At 40.1% G+C, this 20,449-nt stretch overlaps 1 protein-coding gene across 3 annotated transcripts in view; it reads left to right on the plus strand.

Moving 5' to 3' along the window:
- The first annotated feature begins 12,589 nt into the window (after positions 1-12,589).
- PHF21A (PHD finger protein 21A) overlaps positions 12,590-20,449 on the plus strand; it is a 107,096-nt gene continuing 99,236 nt past the window's right edge. For all 3 annotated transcript variants that reach the window (XM_056851620.1, XM_056851621.1, XM_056851622.1), the window contains exons 1-3: positions 12,590-12,715; positions 18,590-18,622; positions 19,886-19,951. In XM_056851620.1, the coding sequence (XP_056707598.1) occupies positions 12,662-12,715; positions 18,590-18,622; positions 19,886-19,951 (153 nt within the window). In that variant the 5' untranslated portion in view covers positions 12,590-12,661. The remainder of the gene's footprint in view (positions 12,716-18,589; positions 18,623-19,885; positions 19,952-20,449) is intronic.

Below are 20,449 nucleotides of genomic sequence, written 5' to 3' on the forward strand. Positions count from 1 at the left end.
AGAGTATTATAACCCTTCAAGCCCTGGTCAGTTTTGCTAGTTGAAACTGGCTTCCATGTCTGCTAAGAGATTTAGAGGTAAAAACAGATGCACTTTTAAGAACTACTTTTGTTTCCCTTTAAAATTAAGTGAAAGCAAGTGGGGGTTGAAGTACTGTATTTATATTCCCTCTTCTTTTTCCATTCAGCCCCAATCCAAATTGTGATGTTATGTGCCATTTACATCATGACGAAGATCCATGATATCCGTCACTTGCATTTTGGTGCTCATATTATTCACTGTGCATTTTCAGAGTGATACTGTGGCGAAGTGTGGCTCAACACAAAAAAAAGTATGTTTGTGGGGAATATAAGGCCTGCAGCAGAGGACCAGGCATTAGTGCCCATAGAGGAAAGAGCTCTTTTGCTATAGTATAATTCCAGCTGCTTTGCCAATAGCCCAGGGTAGATGAGATGAAAAGAATTCATTTATTTAATATCTCTGTTTTAGTGAAAAATAATTAATTTATTTTAATATCTCTATTTTAGTGGAACGGAATAGGCTTAAGCTTCATTGCAGGGACTCAAATTAAAATTCAGATATTTTAACTCTTATTTTTTTCATTGTCTAAAATATGTTGCTTGTTTGCTAGATAATTAGCTTAGAAGTGTTTTTTCCAAGTTGCATTTGAATGTCAATTGAAATTCAATTAAAATGCTGAAAAGCACCATTTTAAAATTTCTTGCTATTAAATAAAATTGCGTTAAAATGTGTTGGATTGTACATAAATGAAAGGAGAAATGTTTCTGTTAAGCAGAAGCTGACAATAGTAATTAAGGCAAAGGCTTTTTCTGTAGAAGGAAAAAAATGGAAGTCCAGCTATCTTGGATGTGAAAACAATTTAATATTGGCCCTTTCTATTTATAAAAGCTAGCTGCCAGCTTTCTCACTCATCAGGTTGGATTCATGGAGCCATTGTGATGTCTATATGTTCTTCAAAAAATTGCAAAAGCCCACTTCCTGCCTGCACCCAAACCATCCTTTGTTTCTTTGGCAAGTATGCCATCTTACAAAGTTAGCTGTCTGATGGTAAAAACTTAGATGGTGAGGACGCATCTTGGACCCATTTGAATACTGTAACTAAAAGCACTGCAAAGGTACATTGTGTCACCTCCAGTAGTAGCTACCCAGAACAAGACTGCTGCATATGGATTCAGAGGGATCAGTGTGTGTAGTTTTGCCCATTAACCTATTGCAACCTTACTAACTTACTGTCCCACCCAGGCGGTTTCTGATACCTGAGCCAGAATTAATATAGTTTTAAACTTGTTTTTGCAGCAAAAAGCAAGAGGCCCCCGGAGAAGTGGTGGTGGTGGGGAATCCCATCCTCTCACTTGTCCGTCAGGCCAGCCCACCTGCAGCACTGTTGCTGCTCCCCCTCCCATTCTCCTGACTCATGTGGTGGTGAGGGGGGAGCAGCAGTCACCTTGGTTGATGACCTCTACCGAGAACTAAACAGGAGTGTGTGACCCTGCTAGTTCTGCTGCATCTCTTTACAGCCTTTGATAACCATTGCTGATGGTATCCTACTGGACAGCCTCTTGGTGCTGGAACAAAGGAGCATCGTGTAATGGTGACTTGAGTCCTGTCTGGAAGGTTGGTCTCAGAAGTTGGTGCTAGGAGATTGCTGCTCTGTCCCACGGCCTTTGGTCTGAAGGGTTCTGCAGGGTTCAATCTTATGCCTCATGCTGTTAATGTCTACATGAAGCCGCTGGAGGGAGGTCATCAAGAGGTTTGGGTTGTGGTGTCACCAATATGCAGATGATACCCAGTTCTACCTTTATTTCCCCCTAATTCTGAGGAAGCTGTTGATGATCTAAACTGGTACTTGAAGTCAGCAATGGGCTGGATGAGGGTGAACAAGCTGAAATTTAATCCTGACAAGACAAAGATGCTGTGAGTTAGCAGAAAGGCAGGTCAGGGACTTGAGAGCTCCCCTGTCTTGGATGGGGTTACACTCCCCTTGAAAAGTCCCCTTGGACTTCCGGTGCTGACGCTGGGCTGAGTGCCACGTCCTCCCAGGGGCTCCTGGGGGGAATCCAAGTTTGCGTGTAATTTGGGGTGATTTACCGCACCCCAATCCAGCCCTTGCAAATGGGCTGGGAAGCAGGAATTCCCTGCAGCCATCCATGCGGTTTGATCTCCTGAATACCCCGAGGGAGCTTTATTAAGTCCCCCGGAGATTCAGACGTTGATCCCGTGGGCACGAAGGGATTGAAATCGCCAGAGCGCAACTTCGGCATTAGACTCTACCCTCCAGCACCTTATAAACATCATAAGGACTGCATTAAGATTAGAACCTCACCTCCAGACGCCCAAGTGAGTAGATAAGAATCTTTCATTTTTCACTGGCGTTATCGAATAACGGGGTAGAAGAAAACATTCCTGGTAACCGTGTTACTCCCTTAATTGAACTGGATGATTTTGCTGCATGAGATCCATCAGACAAAGCAGCAGGAGCCTTATCAAACTGATCAGCTTAAACTAAAACAACGAGCTTGAATGATTGACTTAAGATCTGCCAATCCGACGCGTCCTTAAAGGAAGGGGAGGGAGAAACCTTTGAGAATTTATCCGGTGTAAAAAAGGTCCTCCAGCCACGTTTTACAACAAAGAGGATATCTTGGACCGGAAGACTCTGTGTTTCATTCAATATCCCTCTCTATTGTTCTGCAAGCAAATCAACAGGAAGCAGGTCGTAGGACCGGAAATTCGTCTTACTCGTGTTACACTAAAACCATTCCTGAAGGTAACAACCATAGAGAAGAGACGATAGAAGGTCCGCGATGAGGTAATTCCTGGAATACTTCCTGGTTCTGCCGATCTAGAGCGTCTAGTAAAACTCGTTGGTATTTTCAACTTTAAAAAGTTATTTTAAGCCTAAATACTTATTTCTTCAACCCGAAAAAGATATTAAGCTGGTCAATGAAATATTCTTTATCAACTACATGTAATGGACTCCTGCTAGACGACCATCAATTTCTTAACTAAGTTACTTATGTAAATGTCTGGAACCTCTCCCTGATCTGGCTTAATTCATAGCCCTGCTTTACGAAATTAAAGGAAACTTTACAGAATCTAACCATGGAAAAAAAAGTGCAGGACATGCTTGCTAAACATTCTGAGGCGACAATTAAACAATTAAAACAGATATCAACACAGATGGCTCAACTGATTTCAATGATGACGACTCTTGACCAATCATCACAGATATGTAATCAGAAGTTGGATCTGGTTACAGAAGACATAAAAGATATGAAGGTTCAAATGATGGCTACCAATACAGACATGCAAGTAATGGATTCTTCTGTCAAAAAAGTTATGGAAGAATACAAGGATATAAAGAAGAAGACAGAAGTCCAAGAAGGTAACCAGCTTGTGACAATGAGAACAAACATGCAAGAAATGGACTTTTCATCTAAAAAAGTTATGGAAGGACGTGTGGATATAAGGAAGAAGAGAGCAGGTCAAGGAAAACAGATTGAAGCCATGACGGAGATGAAGGCCAGAAAGAATTATCTTTGGTTACGCAACCTGCCTGAGGAAATGAGAGAGAATAAAGAGATCCTGTGCCCATACCTGACTGACTTATTTCAGTTGCAGAAGGAAGTATTAGACCATGGTTAAAGGACTGGTTTAAATATGATTGCTGGATTTGGAAGGCTTTGACAGTGTGGATGGGTGGCATGGCTATTTACGGTGTAGTGGAATTAAGATTTAGACATCATTTTGGGATTATGTAAACAAGTCCTCCTTATATAGACTACCGATGAGATATAAATGTATATTGGAATTATCAATATTAATGTGATTATCATTTCAAGGAAAATGTTGGAATGTAGTAAGGATATTGGTTTTTTCTTTTCCTTTTTTATAAGGGGCGGACTTGTGATATGGATTTGGGATATGATTTACAATGAAATAAGATTGATTAAACAGAAAAATATCCCTAAAATATTGGAGATGATGTTACTTAGCATGATTAAATTTATGTTATAATGGCTGCAAGATCATCTTATGCAGCCAAATGGAAGGGACAAATGTTTCAGAATAAAGGGATTAAATCATTTAAATGTTAGAACTGGTGGAGTTGGGGAAATGGGAGGCTTGGATGAATTATTGTGAAAATGTATAAGATCTGGGAAAAATGGAAGGTTACTTTTTACTCTGATCCAGAATGTAAAATTTTATATAACATGAAACTTTAGAATAAGATTAATATTAGGATCAGAATATGTTAACGAAGGATAGTAACACTTTATTAAGAGGTAGATGGAGGTGATGGGGAAGTCGATTTATTTTTTATGTTTATTGGAAATTAAGACAACAATTGATGTAATTGTGATTTTGACATTATTTTTACATTGTTGTTAAAATTATGAAGAATTTATAGTTTTAAAAAACCAATAAAATTTATAAAAAAAAGAAAAGAAAAGTCAGGTTTGCAGCTTGGGGAGTGCTGCTTGTCACAGTGGTCACCTTAGAAAATCAGGTGGCTGCTGTTGGTTAGGACTGTGCCAGCCACACCCATTCCTGGTCCAGTCTGATCTAGTGACAGTGATCCATGCCTTATAGTTATATCTAGACTGGACTATTGCAATATGTTCTACTTGGGGCTACCCTTAAAGAGTGTTTGGAAGGTTCAGCTAGTGCAGAATGCATCTCTGGTCAGGGCCAATTATTAGGTTCACGTGACCTCAGTATTACAGCAATTACACTGGCTTCCAATCTGCTCCAGAGCCCAGTTCAAGGTGTTGTTTGTGACCTCTAAAGCCCTATGTGGTTTGGGTCCAAGGTATCTGAAGGACTGTCTTCCTCCATATGTCCCTGCCCAGATACTAAGATCACAAGGAGAGTTCCTCTTGACTGTCCCATCAGTCAAAGAAGGTTGCCTGGTAGGTACATGAGAGAGAGCCTTTTCAGTGATGGCCCTATGATTATGGGTTAGGGAGGTGTGCCTGGCCCATTCACTCTCAACCTTTTGGAGGCAGCTGAAGACAGTTTTTTTCATGATGGCATTTGATTTCAGTAGTTCTGTCTATCAGCATTTTTAATTGACTGATCTTGAATTAGTGGTTTTCTGTAATATATTGAGTATTATTGCTTTTTTATATTGTTAAGACACCTTGAGTCCTGTAAGATAGAAAGGTGGCTAATAAATGCTTTAAATAAATTGATCGATACAGTGCTGCTACCTTGGGAGGAAGGGGCAGAGGGTAGCTCCCATGATGGATTCTCTTACATGATGTCTGCTGTGTCTGTCCTGTGGCAGGAAACTCCTTTCCACTCTTAGGAAGCCTGCAGAGCAAGGAGCCAGCTCTCCTCAGTTTGTTATTTTCCCTTCTGTTTAGCAATGGTGATTCTATGACCTTAGGGAGATCATGAGAGGGAAGACAGGAAGGTTTGCATCAGTGTTTGGCTCTTGTGGCCCTTTCTTGCATGCCAATAGCCACTTTGGGGTCAGAAGGCAATTTTCCTCCAGGCCAGTTTGGCCAGGGACCCTGGAGGGTTTTTTTTTTTTTTTTGCCATCTTCTGGGCGTGGAATAGGGGTAACTAGGGGTGTGGGGGGGAGGTAGTTGAGAATTGCCTGCATTGTGCAGGGGATTGGAGTAGATGACCCTCGTGATCCCTTCCAACTCTATGATTCTGTCTGCCATCTGAACACAACTGAACCATCTGATAAAATAGACTATAGTCCATTAAAAGTATGTTACAATAAATATATTAATCTTTAAAGTGCTACAGGCTAACATGGCTATCCCTCTGGAATGAAGTGTGTGTGTGTTTGTTAGAAAGAAATGATTTTGTACATTCTTATTTAAATTCTGAAGAACAATTCCACTTCTGAAATTTGTTGGATCTTGTTCTGTTGTACAATACATTGATTTAGCACTTGCTGTTTTGACGTTTTAAAAATCACTTAGTTGACTGACTTTAGCAGATTATAGTTTTGCACAGAGTATCCTAGGGGGTTAAGATTATCAAAATAGAAGGGAACTTGTTATTAAATTGTACATTGGTGTGTATGCTGAACTTAGGGAGCCTCACTGAGGATGTATTTCAGCATCAAATTTTTGGGGGGGAACCAACTCTGGGTAAGCTGTGTGCCTGCATTTGTACATCATAGTGGAGTTAGCGTTAAAATAATAATAATCTATCATATTCTGTGTACAAGAGGGTGAGAGCTCAGGTTTGTGTGTATTTTTATTTAACCATGGTTAAACTTGATGTCTGGATGTAGCTTATAAAAATTTGAGAACTTTTTCTGAGACGCTTTAAAGCCAACACATCTTACAGATATGGTACAGAAAGACTTAATTTTTAGTGATCATTGTGAACCTCAGAATTTTGTTTTTATTACTAAGATAATGTATAATTGGCATCTAGGTCAATTGACTGGTCCAAAAAACAACATCAACTGGAAGCCAAGAACCTCAATGCTTTTTTTTACTGTTAGTTTAAAAATGTTATAAATGTAAGCTCACCCTGGTGAGCAGTCCTAAGTAGTGGTTTTTAAATTTTGGCATTTATATTTTAACGTCTTTTATCTATGTTTGCAAGCCACCTTGAGCTCCATAAGGAAGAAAGGCAGCTAATAAATGTTTTAAATAAATAAATTCAACTTTTAACATTGTTAAAAGTGAAAATTAATTTTTAAGTTAATTTCATTGTTTCACAATAAGTTGTTTCTGTAATAGCATAGTTTTCAAATCTCCTGATGAACATAGTATCTTCTATTATCCCTAACAACTAAAATGCTTCATTAGAACATTTTATGTGTTTCTTTTTAATTTTAAAATAAATATTTGACCGTTATTTTACTGTCATGTGCAGTCCTTACTCACTGGAAGGGCATTGAAAATGACTGTAGATCTGGTCTTATCCTTAAATTAGTTCACTGGGCTTCAGCATAACACCTTATTTAATATTCTGGTCAGTGATAGACTTAAAAAAACAGAATTACAGCAATAAGAAAATTATTTTTAAAGTGCATTGGTAGGTACTTTAATAAATGTTATAACACAGTTGTCTGTATCTGGATGTTGTGTTTTTGTGTTAAAAATTTTTGTGTCCTGCCTTTCTGTTATCTAGTAACACTCAAAGCAGCTCACAAAGATAATTAAAACCAGTCAAATATAATAAAAGGGGTGATTAGTAAATTGGGGTTGAACAGTGGATGATACGAAATTATTCAGAATACTGAAATCCAAGATCAATTGTGAAGAAGGCCGGGAGAATCTCTCTAAATTGGGTGAGTGGGCAACAGTGAAGTTTAATGTTAAAAATGTAGTTCAGTGTAGGGAAGTCTAAGATGATATACACTGAAACAAAAAATTCCTAACTTCATGGGGTGTGACATTGCTGAGACCAAGATTGAAAGAGATCTTCAGGCTGCAGTAGATAGTTTGATAGAAATGTCAACTCGGTGTGTAGCTGCGGTGAAAGAGGCAAAGTCCATGCTGGGGATTATTAGGAAAAGGATTAAAAATCTGCCAAGAACATAGAGCTATAATGTTAGAATACTGTGTGTAGTTTAGGTCACAGATATTCCAGAAAAAGGCAACCATGATGACTAAGGGGTTGGAGTATTTTCCCTCTGAGGAAAGGCTGAAGAGTCAGTGGCTTTCTGTTTCTAGAAAATAAGATGACTAAGAGAGGGCATATATGATACAGGTTTATAAAATTATAAAATTATGCATGCTATAGAGAAATACCATAATACTAGAACTCAGGGGCACCCAATGAAGTTAATAGGCAATAGGCTCAGGACAGACAAAAAGAATTACTACTTTACTCAACAGATAATTAAATTGTGGAGGTCATTGCCAGTGAACAATGATGGTTAGGACCACAGATGGCTTTAAAGAGTAATTAGACATATTTATGGAAAATAGGTCCATCAATGGCTGCTAGCCATCATGACTAAAAGGAACCTGTACAGCCAGAGGCAGTAATTCTCTGAATACCTGTGCTAGCAGACAACATCTGGAGAAGCCCTTGGCCTCCTCCGCCCCTTCTGTTGGCCCTCCAGGGCAACTGGTTGGCCACTATATGAGGCACTATTCTGGACTTGATAACCACTGTTGTGGTCCAACAGAGCTGTCTTTATGTTATGATCTTAAATATAATAAAAGCCATCAATAAAATAAAAAGCAGCTACCACTCTTAAAACCAGCCTCAGCAGAAAGCCAGTCTAACAGATTTAAATTCTACCAATTAATGGAGTAAAACTGCTCTCTGGAATAAGATTTTTTTAAACTATCTTTGGAAAGAACAAGTAGTAAATGTGTATGGCAAACAACCTGTGATAGGAAGTTTGCTGTCATGTGTAACTCTGCCAGTCTTAACAGAGGCACGCAGGGCGCTAGCTACCAGTCTTAGATCATAGGCAGGTTTATCTAGACCGAGGCGGGGCATCAAGTAACCTGGTCCTAAGCCATTTAGGGCTTTTAAAGTTAATGTAGTGCTTTAAATTGGGCCCAGAAGCAAATTGGCAATCAGTACAGTTGACATAGCAATGATGTGATGTGATTGCTGTGACAGGTTTTAGTTACAACCTTCACAGCTGGATGAGTTGAAGTTCCTTGCATATTTTATTTTACATTACAGATTATGGTGGCCTTTGACTATGAAGAATGAAATTTCAAAAATTAATAACTAGGTGGTCAAATGTAAATTAAAAATAATTATAATATAAGGGCCAGAACTGAAGTTACACTTTTGTGGTAGCTGTGGTGTTTGCTTATGACACACAGAAAGAACTTGCAAGGGTATGAAATATTCTGGTTCTTCATTTTTTCCAGAAAGTTCAGGGACAGATAGTTTGCTTACATGGTATGATGCATGAAATAGGACTGAGTCTTTTCATAAACTACTTCATTTCAGCGGTCAGGTCTACTCTTGACATGATTCCCTACTGTAATGGTTTGACAAGGGCTTGAGCCAGGACTGTGCCTGGGGGGTGGGGGGCGGGGCTTGCCACAATCTTGTTCATTCTACATGTGATAGTGGAGTAGGTCCAATAATGTAGTGTTAGGTTTGCTCTTCTGGAATTTGAATGAAAACTTACTAAGGCTGTATGTATACGCTTCTTTGAAGTTTCCAGAGTAAGAAAGAAAAAGATACTTCAATATTAAATGTGTTAGCTGCTGCCTTTAAAAAGTTTGAGAACCAAAATGTATTGTTTAGTCCTCGTGCTCCCATTTTTGTTCCTGGAATAATGCATATTTTATATGAAATGTCTAAATGGCCTCAGCTGAATGTGTATGAAGTTGCAAAGGCTGCCATTGGTTTTGAATGTAAGGTAACCACCATGAGGTCCTTTTTCAGTTATGAAACCCTCTGGCTTTGGATAAGGTAGCTCCCCGCCCCCAGCCTAATTTAATTCCAAACATTTTATACCTTGTAGAGAGGAGTAATGGCAAGACTATATTGTAAACTCTTTGCCTGCCTGTGATAAGGTTTGAGAAAAATACAAAAGTTTGTTTCTTTGAATTTGTATCCGGTTTCCTTAAAAAAGTGAAGGTCCCCTGTGCAAGCACCGGGTCATTCCTGACCCATGGGGTGATGTCACATCCCAACGTTTCCAAGGCAGACTTTGTTTGCGGGGTGGTTTTCCAGTGCCTTCCTCAGTCATCTTCCTTTTACCCCCAGCAAGCTGGGTCCTCATTTTACCGACCTCGGAAGGATGGAAGGCTGAGTCAACCTTGAGCCGGCTACCTGAAACCGACTTCCTTCGGGATCGAACTCAGGTCGTGAGCAGAGCTTTTGACTGCAGTACTGCAGCTTAACACTGCGCTACGGGGCTCTATATCAGCTTTCCTTAGGGTTAAGTTATGGGGAAAACAAAGGTTCAGCAACTCCCCCCCCCCAAGAGTAAATGTAAACTACACACATTTTAGAATAATTGTCCATACAATAAATACCCAGCATCTTAATGCTTGTGTGGGCTAGTTGTGAACTTTAAATGTAAGAGTCTTGAAAATAGTCACTATTGCTAATTGCTATTCAGGGACGGTGCAGACATGACACCAAATAATATTTTAGCACAATGTAAATGGATTCTGTGCTCAGTCAGTTGATGGCTTTTCCTTTAACACAGTCCCCTCTGAACCAGGATTATAAACCATTGCAATTGGCTTTCTGTCCTTGATTGTGGGGGAAGGGGGAGGATAAACTGATTGGTATGTGTGGGTTGAACCCAGCGACATGTGAATAAAAAGGGAAATGTACTTAACACAGTTCTACCTGTGTACACGGTAGTGCAATGGTAGCAACAATACATAGCACTTCCATGTACAAAACAATTTGCATATGAAGCAATAGGAGGTACAACAGATGGTTCACATTATTTCATTTAATTGGGTTTTGAAATTGTATCAGAAGAAATGCCTTGTGCAGTACCTTCCACACGTAGAAAAGATGGTAGGGGATAAAATTGTTTTCACTTAGCAAAGGAGAAAACCGAAAAGCAATCATAGTGCTTCTGCTTGCACAAAAACTGTTATGCACATGGAAATCTTCTATTGGATTCAACTCAGTGGTTTGCACTGAATTGGAAGTCTCCAGAGCTCATTCAAAAAATGCCAAATAATAGTTTGCTGATTTCTGAACCCACCCATAGTTGCAGCTAACACCCAAGAGTTTTGACCTCAGCTATGCAATAGGGTTTGTTCAATCATTTCATATGTTTTCTCACAGCTCGTCGCTACACCAGGACCCAAATTCCATTTGTATTCCACCCCTATGTACCTTGAGCCAGAATAACTACAGAGCTATTTACGTAAAGTTTGAATAAGTTAGAAAAGCAAAGATTAGTTGGACCTTGAAGAGTAGTGGGTAGAGTGATGACGACCATAGAGAACTGGGTTTGAAACCTTGCTCAGTGAATGACTCTCTCTGCCTTACTTGTCTCATGGGATTATTGGTGTGTGTTGTGTGTTACGTGCCGTCAAGTCGCTTCTGACTCATGGTGACCCTATGAATGAAAGTCCTCCAAAATGTCCTATCTTTGATAGGATTGTTGGTACCATTTGGCAAAGAAATGTTGAGCTCCATTCTAGTTTAGCACAAACTGTAATCGAGTGTTTCCTTATTCATTTCCTTCTCTCTCCTTATTTTTTACTGTTGTATATTTAAAAAAAATGTTTTGCAGTCTGTCTTCTGAATGCTTTTTCTGTTGCAAACCCATGCTATTAAATGTACTGTCCGTTGATTCTTTTTTATTTCTTCTTTGTAGGGTGGATATAGAGCTGAAGACAGTACTTGTTTTCCAAAACTGGTAAGTTTTTTTAAATGGCCAAAGTGAATTCTAGATAAGCATATTAATCAGAAAATCTATTTTGTCAAGTAGGTATCCATAAAACAAGAAGTGAAGATTTGTTGTATGAAATTATGATTTCTAGATAAAATAATCAGAAGTGGAGCTTAAAACTTTAGTACATGTTTGACAAATACGTATCAAACTTGAAAAAGTTAATAAAGTGAGAGAGGTTCAGTATTATTACTTTTTAATATCAGGCTTTTTATTTGTACAATTGATTTAGTTGGCTATTAAAACTGTTTTTTAAAAAGTTGGCTTGGCTCTTGCAATAAGCTACCTCTGATGGAAGGATTTATGTCACTGGAGGGCAACTTTTTCCCCCCTACCCCTTCCACTGCAGCTCAAAATGCCCCCTGACATGCTGTTCTTGAGGGGCAGGAGACCCGCAGGAACATCAGGGGGCTCAGAGGTCTGGAGCAGTAGGGAGGAAAATCAATGAAAATGGCCACACATTATCCCTGCAGAAATGCTAGATGGAAGCCCATGTTTATTTTAGCATGTTTTCCAGTTCAGATCTTGTCAGCCTCTTGTAAAAAGTAATTCTGTTTTCGGGAAAATAGTAATGAGTTGTAGTTATCCCCATATGAGCCCAGCTGAAGCTTAAGATCCTCACAAAAAAGGTTGCTCTCTTTCCCCTCCTTAAATGAGGTGAGATCTGTGACTGCCAGGGAAAGGTTTTTTTCTGTGGCCTCCCCGATTTTGTAGAGTGAGTGGCCAGTTGAAGTAAGGGCTACCTCCTCTTTGATTCAATTTAGGCAGCTGTATTATTTAGACAGGGTCTTTTCTGACTGGGTCTAATGTTGCTTTACTTTTTAAAAGTTTTTAATGCATCATGTTTCTGGTCACATTTATTTGTATTGTAAACTGGTTTGAGCAGTGAGGAAAAGCAGTATAGAAATACAGTAAAAAAATGATGCTACACCACTTTGCGTAATCCTTAGTGTGTATATTTTATGTTACTACTCTGTGGTCTCTGCTATGCACACTTACTAAGAAGCAAGTTCAGTTTAACTCAGTGGGACCAACTTACAAGAGAACATGACACGCTACTAAACTACAACTTCTAAAAAGCATCAAGATAAAAGGCAAGGATCGTGTTCTTGTGAAACTGAATGTTGTATTATAAATGACAGTGTTTACAAATTGGGTTTTCAAGTTTTACTTTCTCTCACAATAACCATAAAAATATATTGTTCTTCAGCAATAGAAGAAACCTTTTCCGTTGTTCTGAAGTAAGCGTCTGAAGGTGGTGGGGATTTAATAATCTTGACAGCTCAAGAAAGTGGAGAAGTTAGAGAATGGAGTTGCAGACTCTGCAGGAGGCTCTAAAAGTGGAAATTCAAATTCACCAGGTGAGTGGTATTCTCTGCTGTGTGTACTTTACTAGTAGAGTGTAGTGAAGATAGTTTGTCTTCAATGAGATCTCGAGGAGCAGACACTATAAAGTGGGAGTTCCTGCTGCAGCCCACTGAGCCCCCTAAAATATTGTTCCCTTGTGTGCATGGAGACTCAAGGTGAACATAAGGGGCAAAGTAGGGTCAGCAGTGAGACGTGGAAATTGCCCACAGCTAAAAAAGTCACAATGTTCCCCCTCTTCTATTTGTGAATTATAGCTGTTATGTAGTAGACATCATCCTACTTAACCCTTCTTGTACAACTCGTACGCATAATATCAAGAATGAAAATAAGTAGACCACAAAATCCACTACAACAGTCAACGCAGGGGGCTTGCACACTTTCCTTAACAAGGGTATATATGCAGGTGGTATGCGATGCTTGGAGCTGTGAAGGTTAAAAAAAACGATGCCTTATTAGTCTTTTGATTTCAAAACTCAGGGGTATGATCCTGCCACATTAATAAGCTTTCCTCCTCAAGAGCTAAAACATTAAATTTTAGAACAGTGGGTCAGTTGATTTGCATATTGATTGTCAGTAAAATGATTTTCCTAGAATATAGTCAGTGTGACTAACTCCAGACAATAGGTGGCAGGCATGATTTACTTATTTCATAAAATTCTATCTTTTAAAATTGATACTTTAATTGATACTTTAAAATTGATTAAAAACTTCAGCCTATCCTTGGAGTCAAATATTTAAACTAATATTCCTGTCCTGACCACATCATTTGAGTAGGTCAAATTTCAGCGCAGCTCTAAGTAATTTACTGTGATACCTCCTTAATACAGAAATACAGTAAAAGCTTTATTATCCAGTACCCAAGGGGAAATATTTAAATACTTGTTACTCAACCAGTATTAAATTGTGGAGTTCACTGTTAGTGGACGTTGCGATTACTGTGACCATAGATGTTGGATGGATTCATGGAGGATAGATTCATCAATGGCTACTAGTTATTGAGTAAAGGGAACCTCCATATACAGAAGCAGCAACCCTCTGAATACCAGTTCTAGGGGGTAGTTTCAGCCTTTTGTCTCTATGCTCTGCTTGTTTGGCCCTCCTGGGGTACTGTTTGGGTCCTGTGTGAAACATGAGGGTGGACTAGATAGACCCCTGGTCTGATAAGAAGGGCTGTTCTTATGTTCTCTTCATCCTGATGAAACTGGTGATGAATTAGGCAAGATCTTTCATGTGAGTTTGGTTGACATTATAGGAGCTTTTATAAACTGTACTTGATGATGATGACTCTAAATTCAAATTATTGAAGACTATATAATGGATACATTTAAAAAGATTTGATCACCTAAAAGCAGGTGATGTGAGTCTGTACATATGAACAACCAGCTCAATGATGAACGACTCATATGCAGATTGAGAACTGTTGCATGGAATTCTTAACAAAAGCAAAAAATAAAGACAAGTCAAAACTAAATATGGATAGTTCTTCATGATAAATCATTGTTAGTGAATTGTTTCTCTAATGCAGGACATAAACATAACTCCCAGTTATCAAATCATGGAAAACTCTTCATGACATTCTCCCCAAATTTGGTTTTGGTATCCTCATCCGCTGATAGCGACCGGGTGTCAAGGATAAAGGTGTCAAGGATAAATGCTGCCATTCGGGAAAAGGCGCTCTTATCAGCCAAAGTATCTAAGTCATCCAGTGGTTCCTAGCATTACTCGAGACCAGCATCGGTTTGCTTGGTTCTGTGATCGGTTTGCTTGGTTCTGTCAGTACTGGCAATGGAGCTTCCAAGGCAACACTGACCCTTGTAGTGGTTCCTTGAAGTGCTTTCGGACTGCCTGCAAAAAAAGTCTAAGCTGAAAACCAAGCATAACGAAAGGTCAAAATCAGTGTTGAAGGAGCACTGACCTCCTCCACCTTCCACCCTGGTTCTGGCTGCTGAACTACAGGAAATGATTCTGGTTCTGCCATGCATACTTTGTCTACATTCTAATTCACCAGAGCTTGATGTGGATCCAGTTCCAGCCACTACTAAAGAGCCCTGTTTGGTTCAGCACCCATATCTGGCGGTTCCAATGTCATGGCTCTAGCCATTCCCTCCTATGCCTTGGCATCCTTACTACATGTCACCAGCCTATGCCCCTGAATGCTAAGATGGATCCAAATTCCAGGCACTGATGGAACTGACAGCATTCATCAGGCCTGATGGAACTCGATCCTGCATCCCAATTCTTTTATCACCCTACTATAGAATCTGAAGGTGAGGCAGAGGGTTCTGTTGGGTCCAGCCACAGTTCTGAAACACCCCAAGAACCTTCCCTTGATGAGAGGGTTGGGGATCCATCGCTGATCTCATCTAATGAGGATCTAGAGCTGTACACTGAACAGATGCTCAGGATGGCCAGGTTGCTTGAGATTGATGTGACCACCGAAGATAACTGGCCAACGGACAAAATCCTTAGTCAGTTGTCTTCTGACTCACCTGGAATTGCAGTATTTCCAGTGTTGGAGGGGTTCACTAATGTAACATCATCTGTATGGAAGAAGCCCTCTTCAGTGCCTGCAACACCAAGAAAGAATGAAAATCTGTATCGAATTTAACAGGATTACTATAATTTTCTGTTACCTCATCCCCCACCGTCTTCACTCATCACTGAGGAAATGTAACTCAGGCAGTGCCAAAGCTCTCATGCTGCTCCCTCAGACAAAGAAAGCAGATGCATTGATTCTCTGGGCAGAAAGCTTTACTCATCACTGCGCATTGCCAGTTATCAGGCCATGATGGGGGTGGGGGATATTAACTGTTTCTTTGGGTTAAGTTCTTTCCGTACTTGGATGTTCTGCCAGAGGATAAAAGGTCTCTTGTAAAAATTATCCGAATGGAGGCTATCCACCTTTCCAAGCAAGAGATTAATGCTGGTCACCACGTAGTGGACTCCTCAGTAAGGTCAGTGGCGTGTGCTAAGTTCCTGCATTGGCATTTGTGGCTACGAACAACGGCCCTTCCTTTGGACAGCCATTGCCGAGTAGAAGATTTACCATTTGAGGGGCAATCCCTTTTCTCAACCATGACAGATGACTCTCTGTCTACAATGAAAAAGAAGACAGGCTGCGAGGTCATTGTGTGTTATACCCACTCCTTCATACCCTGATTGCCAGAGGTTCCTGCCCTACCAACAGAGCCTCCCATCCACCTACCAGAAGAGTTGGAAATACTTCTAGTCACACCACCAGTATCCTCCACAAAAGGAGCACCAGCCACCTTCTTCCCAGGGACAAAGGGGATCCACTAGGCCAAAAGCGGGAGCTCAGCCTCAGTCTTCTAAAGAACCTCAACAACCCCTAGTTCTGACTAAAACCTGATACTACTGTTGGCCCTCTGAATTTTAGGGACAGGCTTGTGCCCTTCTTGTCTGAGTGGTATGAAATTTGTTAGACTCTTGGGTTTTGTTTATAGTGGAAAACCCATCATTTAGAGTTTAAAACTACCATGTGAGCTGTCATTGCTTGCAGTGGACAACCCTTTTCCTTAATTACAGTTACAGTTATTGACCAGAAAAGCAGATGAACCTGTCCCAGAGGGGTCCACTCTGTAAGGCTTTCATCCCAGATTTTTTTTCCCTGGTAGATAAAAAGGATGGGGCACTAGGCCCACCCCCTGACATTTGTAGGTTAAGCAAGTTTTTACAATTAACCAAGTTCTGTATGAGTTTCCTATAATAAATATGTGGTTTGTTGAAGGATACTGATTTTCATGCCTCTTTACAAGAGGCACAGCAGGTATCTTCAGATATGGTGTCAATATTTTTCAGTATACTGCACTCCCTTTTGGTTTAGCAATGATACCTAAAATCTTTACAAAGTGTATGCTGCAGTGATAACCTATTTGAGGACAAAGTTCTGCTCAGTCTTCCCTTATTTGGATGACTTGCTCATCACAGCATCCTCAAGGGATGAACTTATGTCTCAGATACATCTGACGCTCCACATCAGTCAGCATCTGGGTTTGATTGTCAACTGGGATAAATCTAGGTTATAGCCTGCACAGATAGTTCAGTTTATTGGTGCAGTCCTGAATTCTATGAAAGCAAAGGAAGGCCTTCCTGCCAACAGACAGAGGAGCTGCCCTCAAATTACTGGTAGACTGTATTTTACTGTTAGGCCTAATGGCATCTACCACTGCTGTTACTCAATGTGCCAGGTTGAACCATGTTTCCCCTGCAAAACTGGTTCATTAGGAAGTTCGACCCTGGTACTCATGCACAACGTCACTGTTTATCAGTCCTCAGATATGTTCAAAAGTCCCTCCTTTTGTGGAAGGAGGATTCTTACCTTTTTTAAAGGGTTCCTTTTGGGTTTTGGGTCCCCCAGATTACCGTGACTAGAGATGCTTCCTTCCTTGGATGAGGGGGCACACTGTGAGGGTTTATCTACCCAGGGTAACTGGTCTGCATTTCAAGGGAAGTTGCATATTAACATTTTTGAACTGTGTTTTATTCATTCTGCCCTTACCTGATTTGCAGATATCTTGCAGAGCAGGAGGGTACTGATACAGACCAAGAATACTACTGCTATGTTTTCCATCAGTGGTTCCCAAACTTTTCGGGCCACCGCCCCCTTGGTTCCACAAACTCAGCCCCAGCGCCCCCTACCCTATCCAACAACACAGTTGAAGGGGCTCACGACTAGCACCCCTGCCGCCCCTTGCCTCTTAGTGCCCCCCTAGGTAATCCCACCACTTCCCAGGGAGTGGTACTACCCACTTTGGGAACCACTGTTTTACATGAACTAACAAGGGGACATTGATTTTCTGGCTTTCTGTTCAGAAACCCTTGCTACTTGGAACGTAGCAATGTGCCATCATGTCACTCAGAGCTATCATGAATGGACCTTAAAGGATCAATACCTGCAACTCATTTTTGACCTTTGGGGTATGCAGCATGTTTAGGTTGGCCAAACATGTGACAGTGAAGCCCCCAACTTTTTGTTCTGTAGCAGGCAGGTGCCCCCATTCGATAGGGGATGCATTGCAGATTCCTTGAACGAAGGCCCTTTATTATGCATTCCCACCTTTTCCACCAACCAGCAGGGTGCTTGGCAATTTGGATTGTATCCTTGTAACACCTTTTTGGCTTCACAGGTCTTGTTCTCAGAACTATATCAGCTGGTGAGGGGGAGGTTTGTTCATTTCTCACATGCATGGGATCTTCTATCCAGGGGACCACTCCTGCATCATTATATACCTTGGCTGCATCTGACAGCATGGAAAATCCACCCGCTAAATATAGTTTTTTTGGAGGAATTTGGGAGGTCTTGACACAATCAAGGAAGCCCTCCATGTGATATTCTTATTCTAACAAGCTGAAGTGTTTCTCTTCTTGGGCTAGGACAAGAAGTCTATTTCCAGCCTCATGCCTGTTCCTGGGGGTACTAAATTCAGGGAGCTAGCTACCTTCTCAATCAAGCTACATCTAGTAGCCATGTCCACTTATCACAAGTTGAGCTTCTTCCTTAAATGTTGAAAAATTACTATGAGAGTTACATATAACATCACTCCCTGGTATTTTGTGGTTGGTTCCACCTCCTGTGGCAGCCGTTTTGTTGTTGTGCCCAACATCCTGTGTCAGAATTCCAAAGGTACCTGCAGGCTCAAAAAAGGTGGGGACCCTTGATGTAGATGATGGTGGTTAGAATAGGATCTCAACTTTTAAGGAAAGCAATGCATATATAAGATTTTGAAGTTATTTCTGAACACAATAAACTCTGATTTAAAATCCCACAATGAAAGTGCCATTGTACAAATTAACTTTTAGTAAGCTGTTCAAAATAGTAATGTCTGTCTTTTCCTTTTCCTCTCTAGAAACTGGTTGCCCAAATGAAACAGGATCCACAGGTAAATCTGCTTATGCTACTGCTCAAGCTGGAATAAAAGAGTTCTTCTGGTTGCATTTGATTTGAGCATTTTTTTAAAGTGAAATAGAAAAATATGGCATATTCACTGTATTATGATAGCATTGTAAGTGAGGCAGCTGGTTCTTTCTGACATAACATTCCTCTTGTGTTTATATGAAGACTATTGAAAATTCATGATTACATTCAAGTACATTATCCCGTAACTTTTTCACAGATGATCCTGTAAGCAGGGTTGCCTATTACTGGTAGATTCTGCTTAATAAATTAGTCCTGGAAATGTAGATAGAGAATATTTCCACCTGTTGTATGTTCTCTGTTGTATGTTTACCAGAGTTGTGTATCTGGTATAATATATCAGAGTTGGGCCTTTATTAAATGTCAAAATAATAAATCATTGAAAAATAACACCAGTATTGTCAAAATACATTAGACAAATTCATACTATATTATTGTGATTGTAGAGCACAATGGTATATTAAGTAAACATTATGAGCAGTTGCTATTTCCTAGAAATGAGAGAGCACATTAACTGCTGGGGAACTATCATGTATAATGTGTTGTAAAGAGGACTGTAGTAATCTGTAGCTTTTAAAAATATAAACAAAAACCTAAAAAAGAGATGGATGTTCCAGTTATGTGTTTTGTATGGATTATTAATGTGTATCGATTTATGTGTTCACTTTTCTAAGACTTGTATGAGTATATATCAAATGCTGTGTGCGTCCTAGAACTATAACATTTGAAGTCCATACTCTCCCCCCTTCATACACATGGGAGACACACATGCTGAGGTGCCTGGAAGACATGAGAGGTGTCTGTAACGTGTACCTGTTAACATTTAGGGGGAGAGGCAGCAGCCCTTGGAGGCAGGATGGCTCTTTTCTGCCTATAAAAGCTTTTATGTTAAACATCTCTTGAAATAATTTCATTTTTCTTTAGCACAGTCTATCAAATTAAGAAAAACTCTTGCTCTCAATATATTATAAAGCACTTTGAATGTTTGTTAGTTAAGTCTTTTTAGTAAATGACCATAGCATGACTACTCCACCAACCAGCACAATATCTTTAAACATTGAAAAGAACTAAACTGAGTGTGAGCAGCTCAAGTATGCTTCAATATCGAGCTGATTTAGCAGTCTGATGAGCTTGCAACTACAGGATTGTTTTGTTATTTATAGTATGTTTCGTTTGTTTAAAATCTTACTATGGTCTGTTAACAAAACTTGTATTTCTTTCTAATCAGAATGCTGATTTAAAGAAGCAGCTTCATGAACTTCAAGCCAAAATCACAGCTTTGAGTGAGAAACAGGTAGGGAAACTGGTATATTTTTAACACCATGTTCTAAAGATATATCTCCCCCCCCCCCCCCCGGCTGCCCTGCTATCAAAAGAACTGCTAAATTTCTTCATGTGTGAAAATAAGTGTGGGCAGCCAAACACTTTGCATAGTATTTGATGTATTTAGCAAAACAAAAAATAAGTATTGATTCTGGATTAATGCAGTTTAATGCTATTTGGCATTGAAAGATGTGGTGTTAGAAAGATGTCCTTTGTGAAAATACCGTATTTTCCGGCGTATAAGATGACTTTTTAACCCCGGAAAATCCTCTCAAAAGTCGGGGGTCGTCTTATACGCCGGATGTATGAGGGCGGGTGCTGAATTCCGAGCCGGACTGGAGAATGCTGAAACAGGGTTGAGACTCCGGGGCCTTGCCAGCCTGCATGCTGGCTGCGCCGCCGGCTTAGTGGGCCCCTGTGTGCCTGGCCGGGTTCATGTAGGAAGGAACCTGGGACCTTCTGCAAGCGG

The sequence above is a fragment of the Euleptes europaea genome, chromosome 6 (genome assembly GCF_029931775.1).
Source record: "Euleptes europaea isolate rEulEur1 chromosome 6, rEulEur1.hap1, whole genome shotgun sequence".
NCBI classification, from domain to species: Eukaryota; Metazoa; Chordata; class Lepidosauria; order Squamata; family Sphaerodactylidae; genus Euleptes; species Euleptes europaea.